General features: G+C 43.1%; 1 protein-coding gene across 2 annotated transcripts in view; it reads left to right on the top strand.

The window, feature by feature from the left end:
* Positions 1-21,754, top strand: part of LOC112244887 — a 46,040-nt gene extending 24,286 nt beyond the window's left edge. For both annotated transcript variants that reach the window (XM_042299339.1, XM_042299337.1), the window contains exons 5-11: positions 7,870-8,040; positions 9,168-9,357; positions 9,806-10,717; positions 17,134-17,330; positions 19,082-19,128; positions 19,642-19,705; positions 20,998-21,754. In XM_042299339.1, the coding sequence (XP_042155273.1) occupies positions 7,870-8,040; positions 9,168-9,357; positions 9,806-10,717; positions 17,134-17,330; positions 19,082-19,128; positions 19,642-19,696 (1,572 nt within the window). In that variant the 3' untranslated portion in view covers positions 19,697-19,705; positions 20,998-21,754. The remainder of the gene's footprint in view (positions 1-7,869; positions 8,041-9,167; positions 9,358-9,805; positions 10,718-17,133; positions 17,331-19,081; positions 19,129-19,641; positions 19,706-20,997) is intronic.
* Positions 21,755-22,427: the final 673 nt, after the last annotated feature.

The following is a 22,427-nucleotide window of genomic DNA, read 5'->3' as shown; positions in this document are numbered from 1 at the left end:
CGTTTGACACTATCGCCACCTCAAAGCCAGCCGAAGATTGAGCCCTTAATCGGACATGGTATAAGTATAATCTTTTATTAAACCCATAACCATGTGTATGAGGTGCATACTTTTGTTTCAAATTAGATTTGTTTAAGACTACCAAGAAACACTGTGTGAGCCAGATTTAGCTCACTGCAGTAAAATGCTAAAGTTGTTCTTGAAAACGCTCATTATTTACCAACTGCCTCAGACCACATGAAGAACAGTTGTGTACGTCTTTAGACACGTTGTTTCCCTATCGCGTCACTTTATATACAGATCTCTGCAAAACCTTGAATCAAGATATTTATATGTCTCTCTGTAACCTCCAAATACTTCAAAGCAAAGTCGACTACAATTACAAAGTTGCCAATGTCTTTGCAAATGTTGCAACAAAAAAAATACACTGCTCAAAAAAATAAAGGGAACACTAAAATAACACATCCTAGATCTGAATGAATGAAATATTCTTATTAAATACATTTTTCTTTACATAGTTGAATGTGCTGACAACAAAATCACACAAAAATTATCAATGGAAATCAAATTTATCAACCCATGGAGGTCTGGATTTGGAGTCACACTCAAAATTCAAGTGGAAAACCACACTACAGGCTGATCCAACTTTGATGTAATGTCCTTAAAACAAGTCAAAATGAGGCTCAGTAGTGTGTGTGGCCTCCACGTGCCTGTATGACCTCCCTACAATGCCTGGGCATGCTCCTGATGAGGTGGCGGCCAACTCCTGGACAGTCTGTGGTGCAACGTGGCGTTGGTGGATGGAGCGAGACATGATGTCACAGATGTGCTCAATTGGATTCAGGTCTGGGGAACGGGCGGGCCAGTCCATAGCCTCAATGCCTTCCTCTTGCAGGAACTGCTGACATACTCCAACCGCACCAGCATATGGTCTCACAAGGGGTCTGAGGATCTCATCTCGGTACCTAATGGCAGTCAGGCTACCTCTGGCGAGCACATGGAGGGCTGTGCGGCCCCCCAAAGAAATGCCACCCCACACCATGACTGACCCACCGCCAAACCGGTCATGCTGGAGGATGTTGCAGGCAGCAGAAAGTTCTCCACGGCATCTGCAGACTCTATCACGTCTGTCACGTGCTCAGTGTGAACCTGCTTTCATCTGTGAAGAGCACAGGGCGCCAGTGGCGAATTTGCCAATCTTGGTGTTCTCTGGCAAATGCCAAACGTCCTGCACGGTGTTGGGCTGTAAGCACAACCCCCACCTGTGGACATCGGGCCCTCATACCACCCTCATGGAGTCTGTTTCTGACCGTTTGAGCAGACACATGCACATTTGTGGCCTGCTGGAGGTCATTTTGCAGGGCTCTGGCAGTGCTCCTCCTGCTCCTCCTTGCACAAAGGCGGAGGTAGCGGTCCTGCTGCTGGGTTGTTGCCCTCCTACGGCCTCCTCCACGTCTCCTGATGTACTGGCCTGTCTCCTGGTAGCGCCTCCATGCTCTGGACACTACGCTGACAGACACAGCAAACCTTCTTGCAACAGCTCGCATTTATGTGCCATCCTGAATAAGCTGCACTACCTGAGCCACTAGAGTGAAAGCACCGCCACCATTCAAAAGTGACCAAAACATCAGCCAGGAGGCATAGGAACTGAGAAGTTGTCTTTGGTCACCACCTGCAGAACCACTCCTTTATTGGGGGTGTCTTGCTAATTGCCTATAATTTCCACGTGTTGTCTATTCCATTTGCACAACAGCATGTGAAATTTATTGTCAATCAGTGTTGCTTCCTAAGTGGACAGTTTGATTTCACAGAAGTATGATTGACTTGGAGTTACATTGTGTTGTTTAAGTGTTCCCTTTATTTTTTTGAGCAGTGTATATACAGTATCAGTCAAAAATTTAGACACACCTACTCATTCAAGAGTTTTTGTTAATGTTTACTATTTTCTACTTGCAGAATAATTGTGAAGACATCAAAACTCAACTATGAAATAACACATATGGAATCATGTAGTAATCCAAAAAGTGTTAAACAAATCAATGTAGCCACACTTTGCTTTGACAGCTCTGCACACTTTTGGCATTCTCTCAACTGGAGGAATGCTTTTCCAACAGTCTTGAAGGAGTTCCCACATATGCTGAGCACTTGTTGACTGCTTTTCCTTCACTCTGCGGTTCAACTCGTCCCAAACCTTACAAATCGTGGAGGTTTTGGGTCATTGTCCTGTGAGAGTCCCACTAAGCGTCTTCACTGTATTTCTGATGAATTTGGTGTTGTTTTAATGGAAAAAAATTTGCTTTTCTTTAAAAAATAAGGACATTTCTAAGTGGCCCCAAATTTTTGAATGCTAATTTTAGATTTTAGATTAAGGTTGTAATGTAACAATATGTGGAAAAGGGGAAGGGGTCTGAATACTTTCTGAATGCACTGCATGTGGTTCGGTGACCCTCATGAACCGGCACAAATGTGAAACTTGTTGTTGTATTGTTGGGGGGCATCTAAGGGGCAGTATATGTGAAGATCAGTTGTCTCTGAAGTTATTGGGAAAGATTGACTGTCAGAAGGACAACGTCTCGCGATGGGATGATCAACCACTAAGAGGGATGGGGGCAAACTGAAAGTAGATATTTACACCAGGGGGGTCAACAGGGTCTTTCACACAAGAATATATATATATTTAAACATTGGAATATGCTCAACTCTTGCCTCTTTTTCAGTTATCAAAAAGGCCTTGCAGTGTATAACCCTAACACCAATTGAGTGAGGTGGCAAGCCATTTCAAAGGGGGGAATTTCCCACTTTTTTTTCAGGTACTTGTCTACAGGGATGAAACGAGGCACATATGTAGAAACCAGGTGTTTGAGCCTTTTTCAACCCTTTTTGGAAGACTTCAAAATTCTATCTAAGTATGTACACTAATGCATCAAGTAAAAGTTAATGGTGCATTTTAAGAAACTACAAAGTTATGGTAGCCACAGTCCTTAATCCATTTCAGGGCTAAACTATCTCTAGAATAGTCGCTAGATCTTCCTTGTTGGTCCTGTTAAACAGGTGAATTGCCTCTGGCACAAATGAGGCCATATGCCTATTGGTGGAGCACTTCAGACAGTGCAGGTGGCGTCCAAGGGGGAGCAGTTGGATCTGCGGGTTGAGGACATGGGTGCTGTCCCCCAGCATGTCATACATCTTCCTCCTGGTCTGCTGCTCAAAGAAGGAGGCCAGACTTCCGAGAGGCACCACAGTGATCTTAGAGCAGGTATTCACAATGGCTTGGAGGCAGTCCTTTTCTTGACAAAGAGGGATGTGAACCAGCATTTTAAAGAGAAAGACAGAACACGCTCTTAATGAAAGAACTGTAAAAGGTTTACAATATAGATTTGTGGACACTGAATGAGTTCAGTTTCTGATGAAGTATTGCTCTGATGGGCGTTTTTGATGATGGCGTCTGTGTTTTGTTCAAACTTCAGGTTATTATCAAAGATGGTACCAAGATATCTATACTGGTGCACAATGTCCACCTCCTCACCATGGATGATCACCATCCAGGGGGGCGTCCTTTCCTGAAGTCAACAACCATTTCCTTCGTCTTGGACACATTGAACTCCAACAGCGCACTGTCACACAATAATTAAGTCCTGAAGGGCTGGGCTGTGGTCCTGCTCAGACCCTGAGAGGAGTTAGAGAAGGAATGTGTCATCTGACAGTCATTGGTGTAGATAAATAAAAAAAGGGGTGACAATACACACCCTTGTGGTGAACCTGTGCAATTGTCCACGTGGCCAGTCAGTTAAAAAATCCATAATCCATTAGATAAGGCCATGGTCGAGATTGAACTGTGAGTCAAGTTTTCTGGCTAGGATGGAAGGCTGCATGGTGTAAAATGCAGATGAAAAGTCCAGAAACAAAGTCCCTCCTGCTCTCCAGATGTCTGTCGATGGTATCCATTAAAAACAGCTTGATGTCGTCCACACCTCTCTTTGTGCGAAACACGAACTGCAGGGGATCCAGAAGAGCAGGAAGTGCATTCAATTGGTATCATAGGGGCTTTTTGAAAGGGTTAAAAAGGTTGAATCTTTCCAAAATTTCATATGTATGGTTTGGCGACCCTCATTAATGTCACATATGTCAAAAGACGGTGTTTCTGAGGTGTTCTTTTCCACTTGTTGGAAGACTTCCAAATTCAATCTAGGTAAGGGTATTTACCCTTATGTAGTTTATGAAACTCTTCAAGCTTTTAGGGTTGTATGAATTGAACTTCTCCCAAAAGTATTGTTGGGCGGCATCTATGGGACAATATACAGTACCAGTCAAAAGTTTGGACACACCTACTCATTCATGGGTTTTCTTTATTTTTACTATTTTCAAAATTGTAGAATAATAGTAAAGACATCTCAACTATGAAAAAACACATATGGAATCATGTAGTTACCAAAAAAGTGAGATTCTTCATAGTAGCCACCCTTTGCCTTGATGACAACTTTGCCCACTCTTGGCATTCTCTCAACCAGCTTCATGAGGTAGTCAAGCATTTCAATTAACAGGTGTGCCTTGTTAAAAATTTATTTGTTGAATTTCTTTCCTTTTTAATGTGTTTTAGCCAATCAGTTGTGTTGTGACAAGAAAGGGCTATCTTCTGTATGCCACCACTATTTGGTAAAATAACAGTTCAAATAAGCAAAGAGAATTGACAGTCCATCATTACTTTAAGACATGAAAGTCAGTCAATCTGGAGCATTTCAAGAACTTTGAAAACTCCTTCAAGTGCAGTCGCAAAACCTTCAAGCGCTATGATGGAACAGGCTCTCATGAGGACCGCCACAAGAAAGGAAGACCCAGAGTTACCTCTGCTTCAGAGGATAAGTTCATTAGAGTTACCAGCCTCAGACATTTGATCCCAAATAAATGCATCACAGAGTTCAAGTAACAGACACATCTCAACATCAACTGTTCAGAGAAGACTGCGTGAATCAGGCCTTCATGGTCAAATTGAGGCAAAGAAACCACTACTAAAGGACACCAATAATAAAAAGAGACTTGCACTGGCCAAGAAACACGAGCAATGGACATTAGATCGGTAGAAATTGTCCTTTGGTCTGATGAGTCCAAATTTGAGATATTTGGTTCCAACCGCCTTGTCTTTGCAAGACGCAGAGTAGGTGAACGGATGATATCAACATGTGTGGTTTCCACCGTGAAGCACGAAGAAGAAGGTGTGAGGTTGTAGGGGTGCTTTGCTGGAGACACTGTCTGTGATTTACTTAGAATTCAAGGCACACTTAACCAGCATGGCTACCACAGCATTCTGCAGCGATACGTCATCCCATCTGGTTTGTGCTTAGGGATTATAATTTGTTTTTCAACAGGGCAATGACACAACACACCTCCAGGCTGTGTAAGGGCTATTTGACCAAGAAGGAGAGTGATGGAGTGCCACATCAGATTACCTGGCTTCCACGATCACCTGACCTCAACCCAATTGAGATGGTTTGGGATGAGTTGGACCGCAGAGTGAAGAAAAAGCAGCCAACAAGCGCTCAGCGTAAGTGGGAACTCCTTCAAGACCGTTGGAAAAGCATTCCAGGTGAAGCTGGTTGAGAGAATGCTAAGGGTGTGCAAAGCTGTCATCAAGGAAAAGGGTGGCAACTTTGAAGAATCTCAAATATAAAATATATTTTGATTTGTTTAACACTTTTTTGCTTATTACATGATTCCATGTGTTATTTCATAGTTTTGATGTCTTCACTATTATTTTACAATGTAGAAATAAAGAAAAACTCTTGAATGAGTAGGTGTCTCCAAACACTGGAACTGTATGTGAAGATCAGCTGTCTCTGAAGTTCTTGAGTCAAGATGATTTTGACTGTCAGTAGGATTGCATCTCGCAATGGGTTAATTGACTACTGAGAGGGATGGGGGGCAAACAGAGTTGATTTTATACCAGCGGGGCCAACAGGGACTTGTCTTTCACACTAGAATATATTTTTTTAAACATTGCAATATGCTCATCTCTTGCCTGTTTTTCAGTTGTGACAAAGGTCTTGCAGTGTATACACCTAGCACCCACTGAGTAGGGTGGCAAGACATTTCAAGGGGGAACTTCACACTTTTCTTCAGATTCTTGTCTGCAGGGATGAAAAGAGGCACATACAATATGTTGAAACCAGTTGTTTCTGAGCCTTTTGTTTAGCCCTTTTTGGGAAGACTTCCAAACTCAATCTAGGTAAGGGTATGTATCCATGTGTAGTCGATAAACCCTTCAAGCCACTGGGGGGATTTTTCGGGGGGATTTTCACTCAAACGTGTCTGTGGAGATGCATATGTGAGTCTCACGCCAATCAGACCATGGATATAAGAATGCTTGCCCCTGGACACTTGTAACTTCAGTGGGTGTCTGGGCGTGGCACTGCCAACATCAAACTTGATGTTGGGCCAATCGCAGCATCAATATATGACAAATGGCCTTAGGACCTTATCAAGTATATAAACAAGATAGGCGTGGCCAACCCATCATCATACTAAAGGATAAAACAGGATATCCAATTTGAAAATGGACAACTGCAGTGCATTCGGAAAGTATTCAGACACCTTGACTTTTTCCACATTTTGTTACGTTACTGCCTCATTCTAAAATGGATTCAATAAATTGTTTGGCCACCCACCCAAACTGAGCAATCGGAGGAGAAGGGCATTGGTCAGGGATGTGACCAAGAACCCGATGGTCACTCTGTCAGAGATCCAGAGTTCCTCTGTGGAGATTGGAGAACCTTCCAGAAGGACAACCATATCTGAAGCACTCCACTAAATCAGGCCTGAATGGTAGAGTGGCCAGACGGAAGCCACTCCTTAGTAAAAGGCACATGACTGCTCGCTTAGAGTTTGCCAAAATGCACCTAAAGGACTCTGACCATGAGAAACAAGATTATCCAGACTTATGAAACCAAGATTGAACTCTTTGGCTTGATTGCCAAGTGCCATCCCTACGGTGAAGCATGGTGGTGGCAGCTTCATGATGTGGTGATTTTCTTTTTTCAGTGGCAGGGACTGGGAGACTAATCAGGATCAAGGGAAAGATGAATGAAGCAAAGTACATAGAGATCCTTGATGAAAACCTGCTCTAGAGCGCTCAGGACCTCAGACTGGGGGTGAAGGTTCACTTTCCAACAGGACATCGACCCTAACTACACAGCCAAGACAACGCAGGTGTGGCATTGGGACAAGTCTCTGAATGTCCTTGAGTAACCCAGCCAGAGCCCGAACTTGAACCCAATCGAACATCTCTGGAGAGACCTGAAAATAGCTGTGCAGCAACGCTTCCCATCCAACCTGACAGAGCTTGAAAGAATCTGCAGAGAAGAATGGGAGAAACTCCCCAAATACAGGTTGTCCAATCTTATAGTGTCATGCCCAAGAAGACTCAAGGCTGTAATCGCTGCCAAAGATGCTTCAACAAAGTGCAGAGTAAAGGGTCTGAACACTTTAAAAAATGGAATACATTTACAAAAATGTCTAAAAATCTGTTTTTGCTTTGTCATTATAGGGTATTGTGTGTAGATTGATGAGGGAAAATAAAGATTTAATCAGTTTTAGAATAAGGCTGTAACATAACAAAATGTGTATAAAGTCAAGGGGTCTGAATACTTTCCAAATACACTGTATATTCTCGGTCCAAGACTACAAGTACAGGCCTGGATGTGACATCCAAAAGCCCATTTTGTCACCTATTTCCACATCTATATTAATGTAAAAAATATATATATATATTTAAAAGCCCTAACCCTGGTCTGCTTTTGGAAAAGGGATTCAAGGCTCAATACAAACCAGTGTTAAAAAATGCAGTGACGATAGGTTTCTTTTTCCTTTGAAACACAGAGTGAAGTCTGTTACATCAAAGCAGCATTTCCACAAATCCTGGAGCTTCTGAACACACACTTCAAGTATGTCAGGAAATCGGACAACGGGCGTTATGTCAAACTCCTGAAAAAGGTCATATATGACCTCTACTCCCAAAACTGCATACCTGAAATTAATGAGGAGATTGAGGTGAGTGCTACTTACATATGAGCTTTCCTACTCTAGTCCAGGAACAGTCTCTTCCAAAGGTGTTTTGGATTGTGCCAAGGTGCATCATGCAAAATGCATCATCATTATGAGGTGGCAAGTGACACTTTGCAACTTGACAATCCTATGTCTTGAAAATTTGGCTGCTGACAGGCGAAGTGAGAGGGTTTACGCCACCTAAAATCTGTCCAAGAAAATAAACCACGAATTGAGGCATTTTTGTATGGAGGTTAATGATTTTTGAATTTGGTTCACAACAAAATGTAATGGTTAGGTTGCAATGAATGCACTGATGTAAGTGGACGTAAGTGTCATTTTGACAACTTAAAAAAACACTACTTTATATAGGAGTTGGGCCTGTTTTTTACACGCTTATCTGCCCTCTCATTGGATAGAATGGTCCCACCTAATCTCGCCTCCCCCCGCCTGCCGTCAATGTATTTCCATTAGAGTGGTCACCCGACTATCTTGTCAATATAATGGATAATCTTTGCTGCTCACATGCAAAACATTTGGTACTGTATCAACAGTACACCAAAGGAAAAACTACCAAAATATAGTTTTTTCCTTTATTTTATGAGAACCCCTTGTCCAACATCCTCACGGTGAAGTTTGGGCTAGCTAAATGGCTAGTCGTATCCATGATCAAATATTAAATTAACCCCAATACAAAACAAATGACTTGATCCAATCAGAGTGATTGATTGAAAAAATTCTTAGTTGATTTCCTGCAATCAAACAAAATATTTTGAAATAGTTTTACTTTTTGCAAAGTAATTTGTTTTTAGAGATCTTTACAAAACCCTTTCAAACTTTTAAATACTCTAAGACTTAAGCCAAGATTGCCGATAGCCAATGCAGTGGCTTTGAAAACAGACACTTTCATTTTGTGAGAAAACTGTATATAATGATCTACAATAGCCTGCTCCTCTGGCAACTCCCTTCACTGAGATCTGAGTTTTCATCATTAGAAACATTCATTAAGCATGATGTATTATTCAATAGGTGCCATTAAAAACCACTTGAAAGTGTTTCAGGAGGTTTTGAATTGTTAGTAGGGAATGAATGTGACCCGTTCCATCTCCTCTCTCCTGCCGTCCATGTCACAGGACACCCCATTGAAGTTTGTCAGAATGCACAGCACCTCGCCCAGAGAGGCTCTGACGAAAGCCCGGGGGGTCATTGAGATGTACATGACCCTGATGGCCAAGAGCAACGGGCCCGTCGACTGGAACTGTGAGGAAGAGTATGCAGAGGATTACCAAGAATCCACCACTGCCCTCCCCACCCCCACCACAGGTAGTAGGAGATATAAACTGATAATTATGATAATATCTATTAATATCCATTCTAAGAGATAGGTAGTCGTTTTGTATAGTTTTACTGGTGGTTTCAGTCTCCCATAACTACCACATACTTTATTGATTGTTATTGCCATTTGTCCCCCGTAGTGGTATATTTTATGAGCATAGGCTGGAAAGATCATATTTCATTTGGATCTGTCAACTTGCATGTTATGAGGAAAATACCTAAATTAACACCAGAAAATCTCGAAAACACACACCTCAACAATGCCTCATGTTAAAAAGCCAGCAATGCTCCCAGAAATTATTAAGAGATTCTGTGTATGTTTACTTTGCTGTTTCAGAAAACATTTTGCCACCCATGATTACTCAAAGCTGTTTTCAAACTGTTCTCTTAGAGCTATTTACCCTAACCATTCCCATGTCCCTGTCCTCTGCCCTAGCTGAACCTGAACCTGAACGCCGGTGTACATGTCCGACAGTGGGTCCGGTAACCCCTGATGTCTCCCTGGTGTCCCACAGCGTATGGAGCAGTCCCCCACAGCCCACCCTCTCCCAACTCACCTCGATTGTGCCTCCCAGGCCGACTCATCCATCCCTGGGTACCAAGGGCGCTGAGCCCCGGGTGTTCCTGGTGAGTTCTGGTACCGTAAGACCCCCCTTCCCCAGGGAGCTGCAGCGGACTGGCCCCGATGGACGTTCACTTGGAAGGCGCAGAGAGGGGGATATACACTGGGACTTTCATCCACCTTCACCCAATGGAACTGAGTCAGATTCGGGACTCTACCAGGCAGTTGCTGACACCCCGTCTGCCACGAATGAACCTTCCCCGTCTACCCCTCCTAGTCTGGTTCTCCTGGGGACCGTTGGCTCCCATGACGAGACATTTTACTACCCCCAGACTGAGAGGATAAGGGAGACTTCCACAGCCCGACCAGCAGGGAGAGGAGCAGCAGGCTCACCCCACAGTCACTTCGCTGTTGCTGGGGCCAAGCTGATCACACCAGTCCCTTTCCTTTACAAGTTGATTGGCATCACCCCCAGTAGTGATGAGAGCACTGCCTATGTGTTGGCCAAGAGGTCGCTGGATGCCAGGAATTATGGAATACTTCAGGATTGGGTTTCAACAGAGACCCCTCAACTAGAGGACACTAGAGAAAAATACCCAGGCACAGAGAGATATTTACATGACTGGAACCCTCCGATTGAAAGCACTACGACCGAAGCATCTCCACGTTTGAAGATGACAGTGGAGGAGCCAGACAAACTACACACCACTACAGAGGCACACGACCAAATCATGAAGACTGAGCCAAACCATCCTAGGACATCCTATAAGGAAGTATTCAGCACAGGTAAAGCAAAGCACCCTGTTTAAACTACTTTATGAATCCCAACAGATTCAAACTACACACAATCAATTTCATAGAGATTAGCAATTTATTTGACTGCACTGGTATTAACCCTCTAGAGTCTAAGCCCTGTCTAAGCATGGGGGGTCTGTCCTAAATCTGAGAGATATAAAAAGAGCAGGAAACTATATATATATATATAATGGTGGTAAACCAGGGGGTTTGGTCAAGACGTTTACACAGATCAGACATGGACAGATTAGGATTAGCTCGGTTTCAAGGGTGTGTATTTAAACAATAAATGAAAAGAAAAGGTTAGGTCTCCCCCATGAGACCTTCTCTGGGATACCGTCTTCGGGCTCCGGGTCTTTCTCAGTACCTTGGTCTGTCAGGATTTCGTTCGGAATGCCCACCTGGCTAAAGAGGTGGAACAGCTCCCGGGTGATTCCCTTGGATACCACCGGCCGTAGGGGAATGGCCTCGGGATACCGGGTGGCATAATCTACCACCACCAGGATGTACCGCTGTCCTCGTGCTGTTTTTACCAGGGGTCCCACTATGTCCATGCGTTCAAAGGGTACCCCGATGATCGGTAGGGGGACCAGTGGGTTTCGGAAGTGTGCTTTTGGGGCAGTGAGTTGACATACATGGCAGCTGCGACAGTAGTCTTCCACGACCCTCCTCACCTTGGCCAGTGAAACTGGGAGGCGATCCGTTCCCGGGTCTTCTCCATTCCCAGGTGCACCCCCAACAGGTGGGTGTGGGCCAGCTGAAGAACGGTTCCCACGTACCGTTGGGGCAGCAACAATGTAGCTGTCCATCCACCGCTATCACTTGGGCTGCGGCGGCTTTCACGTTCGGATCCTCCCACTGGGCCGTCCCGAATTGTCTCATCAGTTGGCCCCCAGCGGGTGTCTTGACTGGCCCCTCGAAATCGAGGAGAGGAGGCTGGGCTCCTCCTCCCGTGGTTCCCCGGTGAGGGGGGCGGGTTCTGGCGCCCCCTCCGACTCCGGACCCGTAGATACAGGTTGGTCAACTCCGGGCCACACAGGCGATGGGTCGTCCGTCTCTTCTTCAGCCGGCTCGTATCTTTTTCTTCAGCTCGTGCCCCATAGGGCCGCGAACAGCGGACAATCCTGTCCCACTAGGACAGGTACCGGCAACTCTGGCACTGCACCCACCATCATCTAGCAGCTCCCTTGTGGCGTCATGATGTTGGTCCATACGGTTGGATACCACTTTGTGTCTCCCTACCATATTTAGTCTCCTGGTTCAGCAGGCTCGTGGTTACGAGCGTAACCATATGTAACCATAGAGCTTCCGTGTCGTGTCCGTCATCCATGAATCACCGGGACCATGGGTGCAGTTGATTCATGGTGCACCCAACAGGAGGTGACATAGTTCACTGCGTGACCCACCTCACCTCGGGGACTTGTTGTTGGCATTGACTCCTCTCGAGCCAGGCAATTCCAGGCAATATGCCCCCAGGCGCCACACTCAAATCCCCTCCTTTGGTCTCCATCTACCTGGGGTCATCGGTGGCAGGTCGGCCCTACCCCAGCCATCTCTCCATGGGTTTGCGGTCCTTTGGCCTTGCTGACTGTCGGTTCGGGGTACCCAGCGGTGGGGCTGTCCCTCCGTTCCCTTGAACGGGTCGAGGACTCGGGCCGGCTCCCACTCAGCAGGGCCTGAGTGTTCTGATTAATCTCCACTGCTTCCAGGAGGCCCTCCAAGGTCTGGGGCATTCATAGACTTGCTGCCCTCTTCATGTTGTGGGGTAGCGCCCGTAGAAGCGATCCAGGACCACTTTGTCGAGGATGGAGAGGATGGATAAGTCGGTTAGGAGCCATGCCCTGGTGACGCGCAGTAGGTCTCTCATCTGGGCTCGGGGGATGCGTCGGGTACGAACCTCCAGTCTTGGAACAGTTGAGACCGATTGGCCAGGCTGTAACCATAGTGGCTAAGTGTCTCCCGTTTTAGTCTGCCGTAATTAGCCGCCTGTTCGTTGTTCAGGTCCCAATACACTTTTTGGGCATTCCCAGAGAGGAACGGTGCTAGCAGACTTGCCCACTGCGGTCTTTGCCATCCTTCCCGTAGCACTGTCCGTTCAAGCGTATGTTTCAATGTCATCGTCTGTGATTCAGGAGACACTCCTCCTTGCAGCTTCCTGATTTCTTCAAGGAGGCGGATGTTTTGTAGTCGCTGTTCCTCCAGCGTTCGTTCCTGAACCGCCTGTTGTGCTTGTTGGGCCCAGACGGACTGAGCTATCAGCTCTTCCATACTGATGCTGTGTAAACGTCAACCATGATCTGACCACGTTATCAGAATGCCCGCATTCTCCACCACTTGTGGCAGACCGGGGGGCTTGGTCAAGACGTTTATACAGATCAGACACGGACAGAGTAGGATTAGCTCGATTAGCTCGATTAGCTCGATTAGCTCGATTAGCTCGATTAGCTCGATTAGCTCGGTTTCAATAAATCAAAAGAAAAGGATATGTCTCCCCCATGAGACCCTCTCCGGGATACCGTCTTCTGGGCTCCGGGTCTTGCTGTATCCTGTCAGTCACAAAAACTGAACTCCCTCCTTTTAGCTCGGGCACCGTCTCCAACTATACGGAAGTCACCTTTCTTCCCCCAGTCCCTCTCCTTGTGTGCTGCCCTTCTGGCAGCTTTATGGGATTACCCACCAACTACAATCAGCCCCAATTAGTCCTGGCAGGAGAGCCTGTCAAGACTTGGCACGTCCAGCAGAGGGAGCCATCGCCTCGTGATGTAGACTCCGTCTGCCACCAGGCCTCGAGTCTCCCCCTGGTGGCTGACCTGCTGTATGCCACAATAAAAAAATGTGTCCCCTTATTTTAGTAACTAAACTGTTCCATGTATATTGTACTTACATTCATTTTTTAAATATTGTACCGGGGATCTTCAGATGAGAGAACCTTCTGGAGAACACCATCGTGTTCGTGGGAGTTTCAGCTTTCCACAGACAGGTTAGTTTGCAGGACAATCCATTCGAACACTACAGACGTTTTTGTGAGAAGACTGATTTGGGGGATTTCTTATGGTCTGACAAACAGCTCTAGCTCGAGCCAACTTTCACAGCAGATGCTGAATGGCAATGTCGGCTGATGTGGTGGATTGAGATGCAGCCCATGCAAAAAAACTGATATCTAGCTTAAACAGACTAATTGTGATGGGGATTTCCATGGGGCGAGGAACTTGTAGATCAAGGGTTAACCTGATACTTACCTGATACTACCAAATGCTGTGCTATTACCATTTCACCATGTAATATATTTAGAAAACATTTGTGCAGTGACTATAGGACCTAGGCCTTCAGCGGGACCAATAATCTTCCAATATGTTGTATCAAACTCAAAAATATTTTTTTTACAGAAAACATAGCATCACTTAATGTGCCTGTCATTATATCTTCTGTAGTCAGACCAATGAGGAGCAATGCTTTTTGATTCCATTATGAATGAATCAAACATGCCTGGCCACGCTTTGGGCTGCAGGGCACGCACAGAGACAGAAACGGCATAGTCATACGTGACACAGCATAAAATAATGCAACCAGCAAAATAAAAAACACACTGTTTACACAACCTATGGTAGCCTAAAACCACCATCACACTATCAGAAAGACCGACAACAACAACACCTTCAGCACTCCATGGCGCTGAAGGTGAGACAATTTTGGTCAAACACATATACAAGGCTGATAGACAGGCGACAGCAGTCACACACGGCATCAAATAATGTTAGGCCTCATGAAATCATAACAATACAAAAACACAATCATTTATTTTCCAAAATGAATATTAGCTGTTACTTCCCATTGCAAATATATTTGATCATGTTCATCACACTAAGGGACAGATCGAAATTTACAGAATGACTACCTGGAGGAAAATGGGAGAGGGTCATGCTTTTCAGGGGGAGGAGAGGAGTTCGTATTTTTTGAATCTCGTCCAGGGGAGGGTCATGTAATTTGTAATTGATGAAATTTCATTATTTCTCAGAAATAGAACTAGTTGCTAATTTAGGATATACATAACGATATGTGTATGATACCGCCCCCTCATCTCTGATTCTCCGCTGGGAGCGCAATATCAATTTCAATATTGTGGTCTCAACCAAATGATCCATAGCCTATAGGCTGTGAAGTGCCTTGCTTGGATAAACACAGAATACGTTTATATTTCTAAAATAGCTGCTGGAATGGTGTCAATATAATTAGTCTGCATTACACACTGCAATGGATATTCCAAACCTGAGCCCCGGCCTGCTCTGCTCTTGCTGATCAACAACGTTTGTGTGTTGCTTAACCAATGGCTGTGCTGTTTAAGGCTACAGTGACAGTTCAGGAGGAAAGTCAAAGGTTTCTTCAGAAAATAGGCCTTATCCAAAAACGCACCATCTTGTGGGCGGACTAGCCTATAGCCCATGTTCTGTTCAGTTTGAGACGGAGAGCGCGAAGATAAGGAAGACTAGAGGTCAACTTTGATAGCTTGCTACTACTGTAATTGATGTGATTAAAAACAAAATACAGCATTTATTGCCCATTATGTGTCATTCAGATTTATTGACCTCACAATAAGCCAGATTCTTACATTATGGTGCTGAAACTTGAACCTACTCTGTCTGGGGTGGAAAGCAGGCCTAACTTTTGAAAGTACCATGCTTGTATTCCTAATAACGTCTCAGATATAATTATTTGTAAACGGGGGCAGATTCGTTGTAAACAAGACACACTGATTTGGCATTGGAGAAATATGATAAGAGGAACACACAGGCCTATCTCTGTCCATACTTAGCCTGTCATTTTTGTAATTTGTGTGTCAGCTAATATGTAAAATGACATAGAATTGCATGACATTTTAATAAAAGGCATTTCTTTTCTCAGACCTGCAAATACGATGATAGAGTCATGCAATGCTTTTACTATAAAGGAGATCTTTCCACCCCTATTCTTGTTCACGGTGGTCTGCGAATACACAATCTTCTGGCCTGTAGCCCTGTGCACGTCAACATTCCTGTGTTGCCATAAAATGCTTAGAGGACGAAGAACAGTTGCTAAAACTGCATATCCAAGGCTCTGGTCTGTCCAGGAAGTGAGGGTAAACGGTAGACATGTTCTCTGCTATCCACTTTGTTTTCATTATTATTTTGGGTATAGGGGTCACGAGTTTTTTTTCAAGCATTCAGGGAGGGCCATCCATTTTCATTTCAAGTCCGATTTTCTCCATGTATCGTTCACTCCCTAACCAGTGATCGGAAGTTCATGTTCAGCAATTTTTCATTGCTTTCAAAGAGATAACTAATAACAAGTGAGTTGCAAAAAAACAACAACTGTGCCACTCACTAGATGAAGATCATTTGCAAATTAAGTTTGAAAGAGTGTGAAAGTTAATCTTGAAAAGGGTGTTGCTAGCAAATGAGTAACATCCACCTTGAAGTTGATAACAGCTGCTGCAGCTGCTGTCGCCATTGTCACTCTACTACAACACAAGCTAACTAACGTTACTAGTATTAGCATGAGAAAACTACTGCTTGCGCCACTGATTGTTTTTTCTTGCGCTCTCAGTAGTGACCTGTCTAAGCCTTTAAGAAGGCCTAGACACATCTCTTTTTTTAAACTGTCCCACCCATTGCAAGTCAAAATGTGATTGGTTCACTCCACTGTCACCCCAAAATTCACCTCTAATACAGTTGAATCAAAGACAGTACAGTATGAAGCTAAAACTGCTTCTACAATAGAATCTCCGATCACACTTGTAGACAATGTTATGGCGATGTTGGCTAGCAAAGCTCATGCGTACTAGAAACACTTCTACTAAGGTCGTCTCTCGCCAAACTGCCAACAGTGCAAAGGCACTCCTTCGATATCAAGTTGTTTTGCATGAAAATGAAAACGTGTCAGTTTGTTGCTTTCATGAGGTTGGAGTAATAACATGTTTAACTACTTAAGACATTGGCTCGAATCTAGGTTGTGCCTTTAGATTGATAAAATGTAAAGCTAAGGAATCATTTTTCACATCCATCATTGACTTCTCAAAGCCCAAACCCCGCCCTTTGGTTGGTTTCGCTCGCAAAGGCCTTCTATCCAGCTTCTGAAGGCTAGCCAATGGCTAGCTGAGCTAGCTATATATTTCTACGCAGAGACCACCAAAGAAAATCGTGATTGGATATTTTTTCTCTTCAGTATTAACCCATCTCTTTCCAACACAAACTGAAGAGATGACATCAGAAGATGATATATAAATGACAACATTTTAGTTTGAATTGAATAAATGCCTAGATGGCACTCATGGTTCCCCACTGCACTTTGTACCATCAAATAAATGCCCTTGAGCTTTGAATAAAGATTCAGTCTCCAAACAATGGCTCATGCTCTTCCTCATTCTCCCTCAGATATCCTGTCAGAGAGGACAGCTGCAGACGATGCTCCTATTTCAGAAAGGTCCAGTGAAGGCTCAGTGAAGGAATTCCGGCACGGGAAAACTGGTCATTCCGATCTAAGCATCTCCTACCAGACAGCCTTTATCATTGCAGCAGTGTGCAGCGGACCAATCCTGATCATTACCCTATTCTGTCTCAGTGAGAAGAAGGTAAGATGGATCACACTGAACAAGATATGCATTTGTTGGTCACAGATACTTTAAAAAAAGTAGGGGCGTAGATAAGAAAACCAGTCAGTATCTGGTGTGACCACCATTGGCATCATGCAACGCGACACATATCCTTCTCATAAAGTTGATTGTGGCCTGTGGAATGTTGTCCCACTCCTCTTCAATAGCTGTGCGAAATTGCTGGATATTGGCGGGAACTGGAACACTGTCGTACACGTCAATCCAGAGCATCCCAAACATGCTCAATGGGTGACGTGTCTGGTGAGTATGCAGGCCATGGACTGAGGAATTTTCAGCTTCCAGGAATTGTGTTCAGACCTTTGCAACATGGAGCCATGCATTATCATGCAGAAACACGAGGTGTTGTCGGCAGATGAATGGCAAGACAATGGGCCTCAGGATCTCATCACGCTATCTTTGTGCATACAAATTTGGCATCGATAAAATGTAATTGTGTTCATTGTCCATAGTTAATGCCTACTCATACCATTACCCCAACGTCGTTGGCAGTACATCCAATCGACCTCACAACCGCAGACCACGTGTAACCACGCCAGCCCAGGACCTGTACATCCTGCTTCTTAAGGGTGGGCTTATTTCAGGCAAAGTGAGGGCCAATGTGGAGCCGATGAGCAAAGGTGCATTGGCACAATATGGGCAGTTTACATGTTTACATCTAATGTTTTAACCCTCATTGGGCCCACATTGTGCCAACATTGTTCCAATGTGGGCATTGTGTGCTGGCAAAAGAGTTGATTATTTCAAGCAAAGTGAGGGCTGCCCTCAAAGGATATGGGCTATCCACACTGGGACACACTGGGGCAATGAGTTGATGAGGAAAGGCACATGGGCCCAATGTGGGCAGCCTACTTGAGGCCAATATTTTAGCCTACATTGTGTTAATCTGGACATCTTTGCTAGGTTAGTGCTTAATGCAAAGTTAATGAAACACTGAAAACAGCCTGAAGTGATTTCAGTAGCACTTCATTCTGTAATGCTGTGTCAGACAGTATTTTTTTGGTATTGTACTGTCTTCAAAGAATTCCCTGCCATTGATAACATACAATTGTGTTTGTTGTCCGTACCTTATGCCTGCTCATACCATAACCCCACTGCCACCATGGGGCTCTCTGTTTACCATGTTGACATCAGCAAACCAATTGCCCACACTTCACCATACACCTGGTCTGCAATTATGAGGCTGGTTGTACTTACTGCCAAATTCTCTAAAACGGCGTTGGAGGCATCTTATGGTAGAGAAATGAACATTCAATTATCTGGCAACAGCTCTAGCGGACATTCCAGCAGTCAGCTTGCCAATTGCACGCTCCCTCAAAACTTGAGACATCTGTTGCATTGTGTTGTGTGACAAAACTGCACAATTTAGAGTGGCCTTTTTTTGTCCCCAGCACAGGGTGCAGAATCATATTCTTGATATGCCACACCTGTTAGGTGGATGGATTATCTTCGCAAAGGAGAAATGCTCAATAACAGGGATATAAACAAATTTGTGCCACAAAATGTGAGAGAAATAAGCTTTTTGTGCATATGGAACATGTCTGGGACCTTTTATTTCAGCTCATGAAACATGGGACCAACAATTTACATGTTGCGTTTATATTTTTGTTCAGTGGTAGTTTACATCTACCTCTAACAGTGGGGAAAAACTATGCTAACTCTTCCCTCTCTGATTCCTAAATGAAAATCAAATTACTTTTTTTTTCTTCCAGAGACTCCAAGCCCTTATCCACAGTACCAGCATAATTGAAAACCAGAGGTACATTTATTTAATTATATCCTTAAATGTCATGTAAAAATAGAAAACATTATGAACAGTGGAGTCCTTTGAAGGCTATTTACACTAATCAGCGTGGCACTATTGCTAAGCAACGACAACCACAGCACAGATATTATGGCATTGGTGTGCTACAGCTACAGAAATTGTCAGGTGATGGACTCATTGTTTTGGCTCGAGATCATTTGCAACTTATAATGAACTCCAACTCATATCGATTTTTCCTGTAAATATATCTGGAAACCTACATTATAGGCTATATAAATGTTAGACAGCAGCATTTATTGGTATGTTCAGTGTTATCCTAGTGATCCTGGTGTCCATCCCTATGTCCAGATCAATGAATGTATTGTTTCAGATAATTGATTAGGATAAAACTGCAGAAATGGTCTGTTCTGTTGCAACTTATTTTTACATAATGAATATGATACCTCACCCTCACAATGCCATTGTCTAGTCTGCACTGAAACCTAACCCGTGTAACATGTTCCACAGGGCATGCAGCAGCATTGAGGACATTGAGCTACAATATTGCAAAGCCAAGGATTGAGAGAGCTGGTAAGAGCCACTACCCTTCCTTCCCACTTCTTCAGTGAGAGTGAAATGCAAAATGATTTTTGGATGTCATTAGAGAAGATCTGAAGAGTTTCACTCCAAAACGCTATATATCCATTTTCATAGACATCGGTAAATTAGGTTTTATTGTTTGATGGTTTCATTTCAAAGAGACAAATAATGTTTTTTGCTAAATGCTATCCATCGAAATTAACAAAATATATACTTTTTGATACATCCACAAATGATACTTAAAAAGGGTGGAAAAAAAGATTCAATACAGAAATATGAGATCTGTATGTAAAACATTTACATTTTACATTTTGAGAGTTTGGGACGATAAGTTCTGAACCCATATTGGTTTGAATGGTGCTAGAAATGTTTATGTTGTATTCTTTTGAACTTAACAACATGAATTGGGGTATTTAGAGTACTATATACATAGAGAACATTGAACGGAACAAGGCAATGTCAATAAGTAAATTTGGATAAAAATGCAGAAATTTAGCAGATGCTGTTATCCAGAGTGACTACAGTAAGTGCAATGATCTTAAGATAGATAGGTTAGACCACCACTATCACCGTCAAATATACAGGATACAAAATCTATGAATAAAAAAATTGAGAACAGTTATATTTTACACACACATGGAGGTACGTACACATAGGCAATTATTTCTGACGAAAATGCACAAATGTGAAAATATGTGGAAATAACATCTTGAACCCTTATTCCGCTTCAAGCTCTTAAAATGGCCAGAGTCTGGTTTTGTTTTGAGTCTTTCATTTCAAATGGTATTTATGTGTCTCAATTACTCAAGAAGGGTATCTGGGATTGCGGCCCCATATTTGGGATAGACTGGATCCCTATTGAGATCGGAGAGAAACAGTGTAATACTATTCCTAGGGAGCTGTGTTTAGGACAATGATGTCACATGACCTGGATTCTAACTTTTATTTAAAGCTTTGTCAGCCAACTATCCCTTTTCTTTGTGTCAATTGGTCAAGCATCAACCCCAGACAATTAATGTCATTTTTGGTGTAATTCTCTTTCCTACACAATGCTTATAATAAAAGGTTAAAATCTAGGTCATGTCACATGATAGACCATAACAGAGGTGTCACATATTTCTGTAATTGAGTGTTTGAACTTGTACTTTTGAGTGTTTTTCAGTAATTGTATTTCTACTTGAGTGTTTGTATTTAAACTCATTTACTTTTACTCTGAGTAACATCTCTCTCTCTCTCTCTCTCTCTCTCTCTCTCTCTCTCTCTCTCTCTCTCTCTCTCTCTCTCTCTGATCTTAACCTGCCAGTAAGAGATCAACAACCACATAATTCATCAAACAAGAGAAGACATGGAAATTTGGCAACTATTTACCTCTTGTGAAAGTTTTCCATTTTTGTATATAAATATAAAAAAAATGTCTAAAGGTACCTATTTTTATACAAATTAAGTTTATATTGCTTGAAAGATTTAACAGAGAATCATATGCTCTCCAAATTACACAATATCTGCATGCTTGCCTTTTGCTGTCAAAAAGGTTGGAGTGAATTTATCTGTTACACACAGTGTTAACTTGACTCTCAAAGACTGTTTGGACAGTTTCATGCACACCACACACACAGCTTTGATCTTCCATGAAATAGAATGGACCAAACAATCCTCCAAGTTTTGACCTAGTAGCCATCAGCGCAACAGTGCAAGTCAACATTAAACTAAAGGAAGTCTTTCCATGTGACTGAAAGAGTCTCATGACATTGTTCAATGGAGTTGGGCCCCATGAGCCAAAGCAATACAAGGTGTCATCACCCCAAGTGGACAGAGGATGTATTTTTGGAGATCAATAGATTCAATACAAACAGATTAAATACAAACAGAACACCCATAGTTATTTGTTTTGAGTGTACTCCCTACATGCCATGCAGCATACTATATTCATTTGACTTCTGATATTCTCTTGTTTTATCCCTACCAAATGAAGAAAAGGATTTCAATCTGTCTCTCATGCCATGATGCCAATGAAATTGTGTTATAAAACGGGTAATTTGGATACTGGATGCTGATTGGTTGATAAGAGTTAGTTATTCACAATAATCCAAGACAAATGCCAGTTACATTTTACATTGTGCATCTGCTATCCCACAGCTGAGCCAGGCAATTCATAAACTTTATATCACAGTAAAAAAAAGCATCTACACATTATTTCCCTTTACTTCTAGCCTATCATTTGATTTTCAACAGCGGAGATTTAAACATGCTTGTTTATTGTTGCCTGGAATGTTTTAGACTATAGGATACCTAATCTTACGCTATCAAAGTTAGACAATATCAGCCTACTTCCCTTTTTATTGTGAAAAAGGTTTGAGGGAATTCGTCAGTAATTATTGTATACCAGTGGTCACCAACCTTTTGAGTCAAGATCACTTTGAGTCAAAATGCAAGCACAGATCTACTGCTTGGATTATTTTCAACATAGCTTAAAAATGCAATATTAACCTATTAAAAACAGTACTGTCGCAGTAAGGTTTGTGTAGTAGGCTATAGGGCCAATACATTATCACTGCATATTGGCTTTGCTTGAATTGCCTTGCCAATTAATTGTTGTTCAGACCATTTAAAAAAATTATATTTCAATATTTGAGGTAGGCTCCATGATCACACGAGGTAATACATATTTTTATTTTACTGGGCTGATGGTGCCTGCATCTGATGGTCAGTCTCAG

Source organism: Oncorhynchus tshawytscha, linkage group LG02, assembly GCF_018296145.1.
Source record: "Oncorhynchus tshawytscha isolate Ot180627B linkage group LG02, Otsh_v2.0, whole genome shotgun sequence".
Classification (NCBI taxonomy): Eukaryota; Metazoa; Chordata; class Actinopteri; order Salmoniformes; family Salmonidae; genus Oncorhynchus; species Oncorhynchus tshawytscha.
Note: the sequence above shows the minus strand (reverse complement) of the source record. Positions and strands in the feature narration are given on the sequence as shown.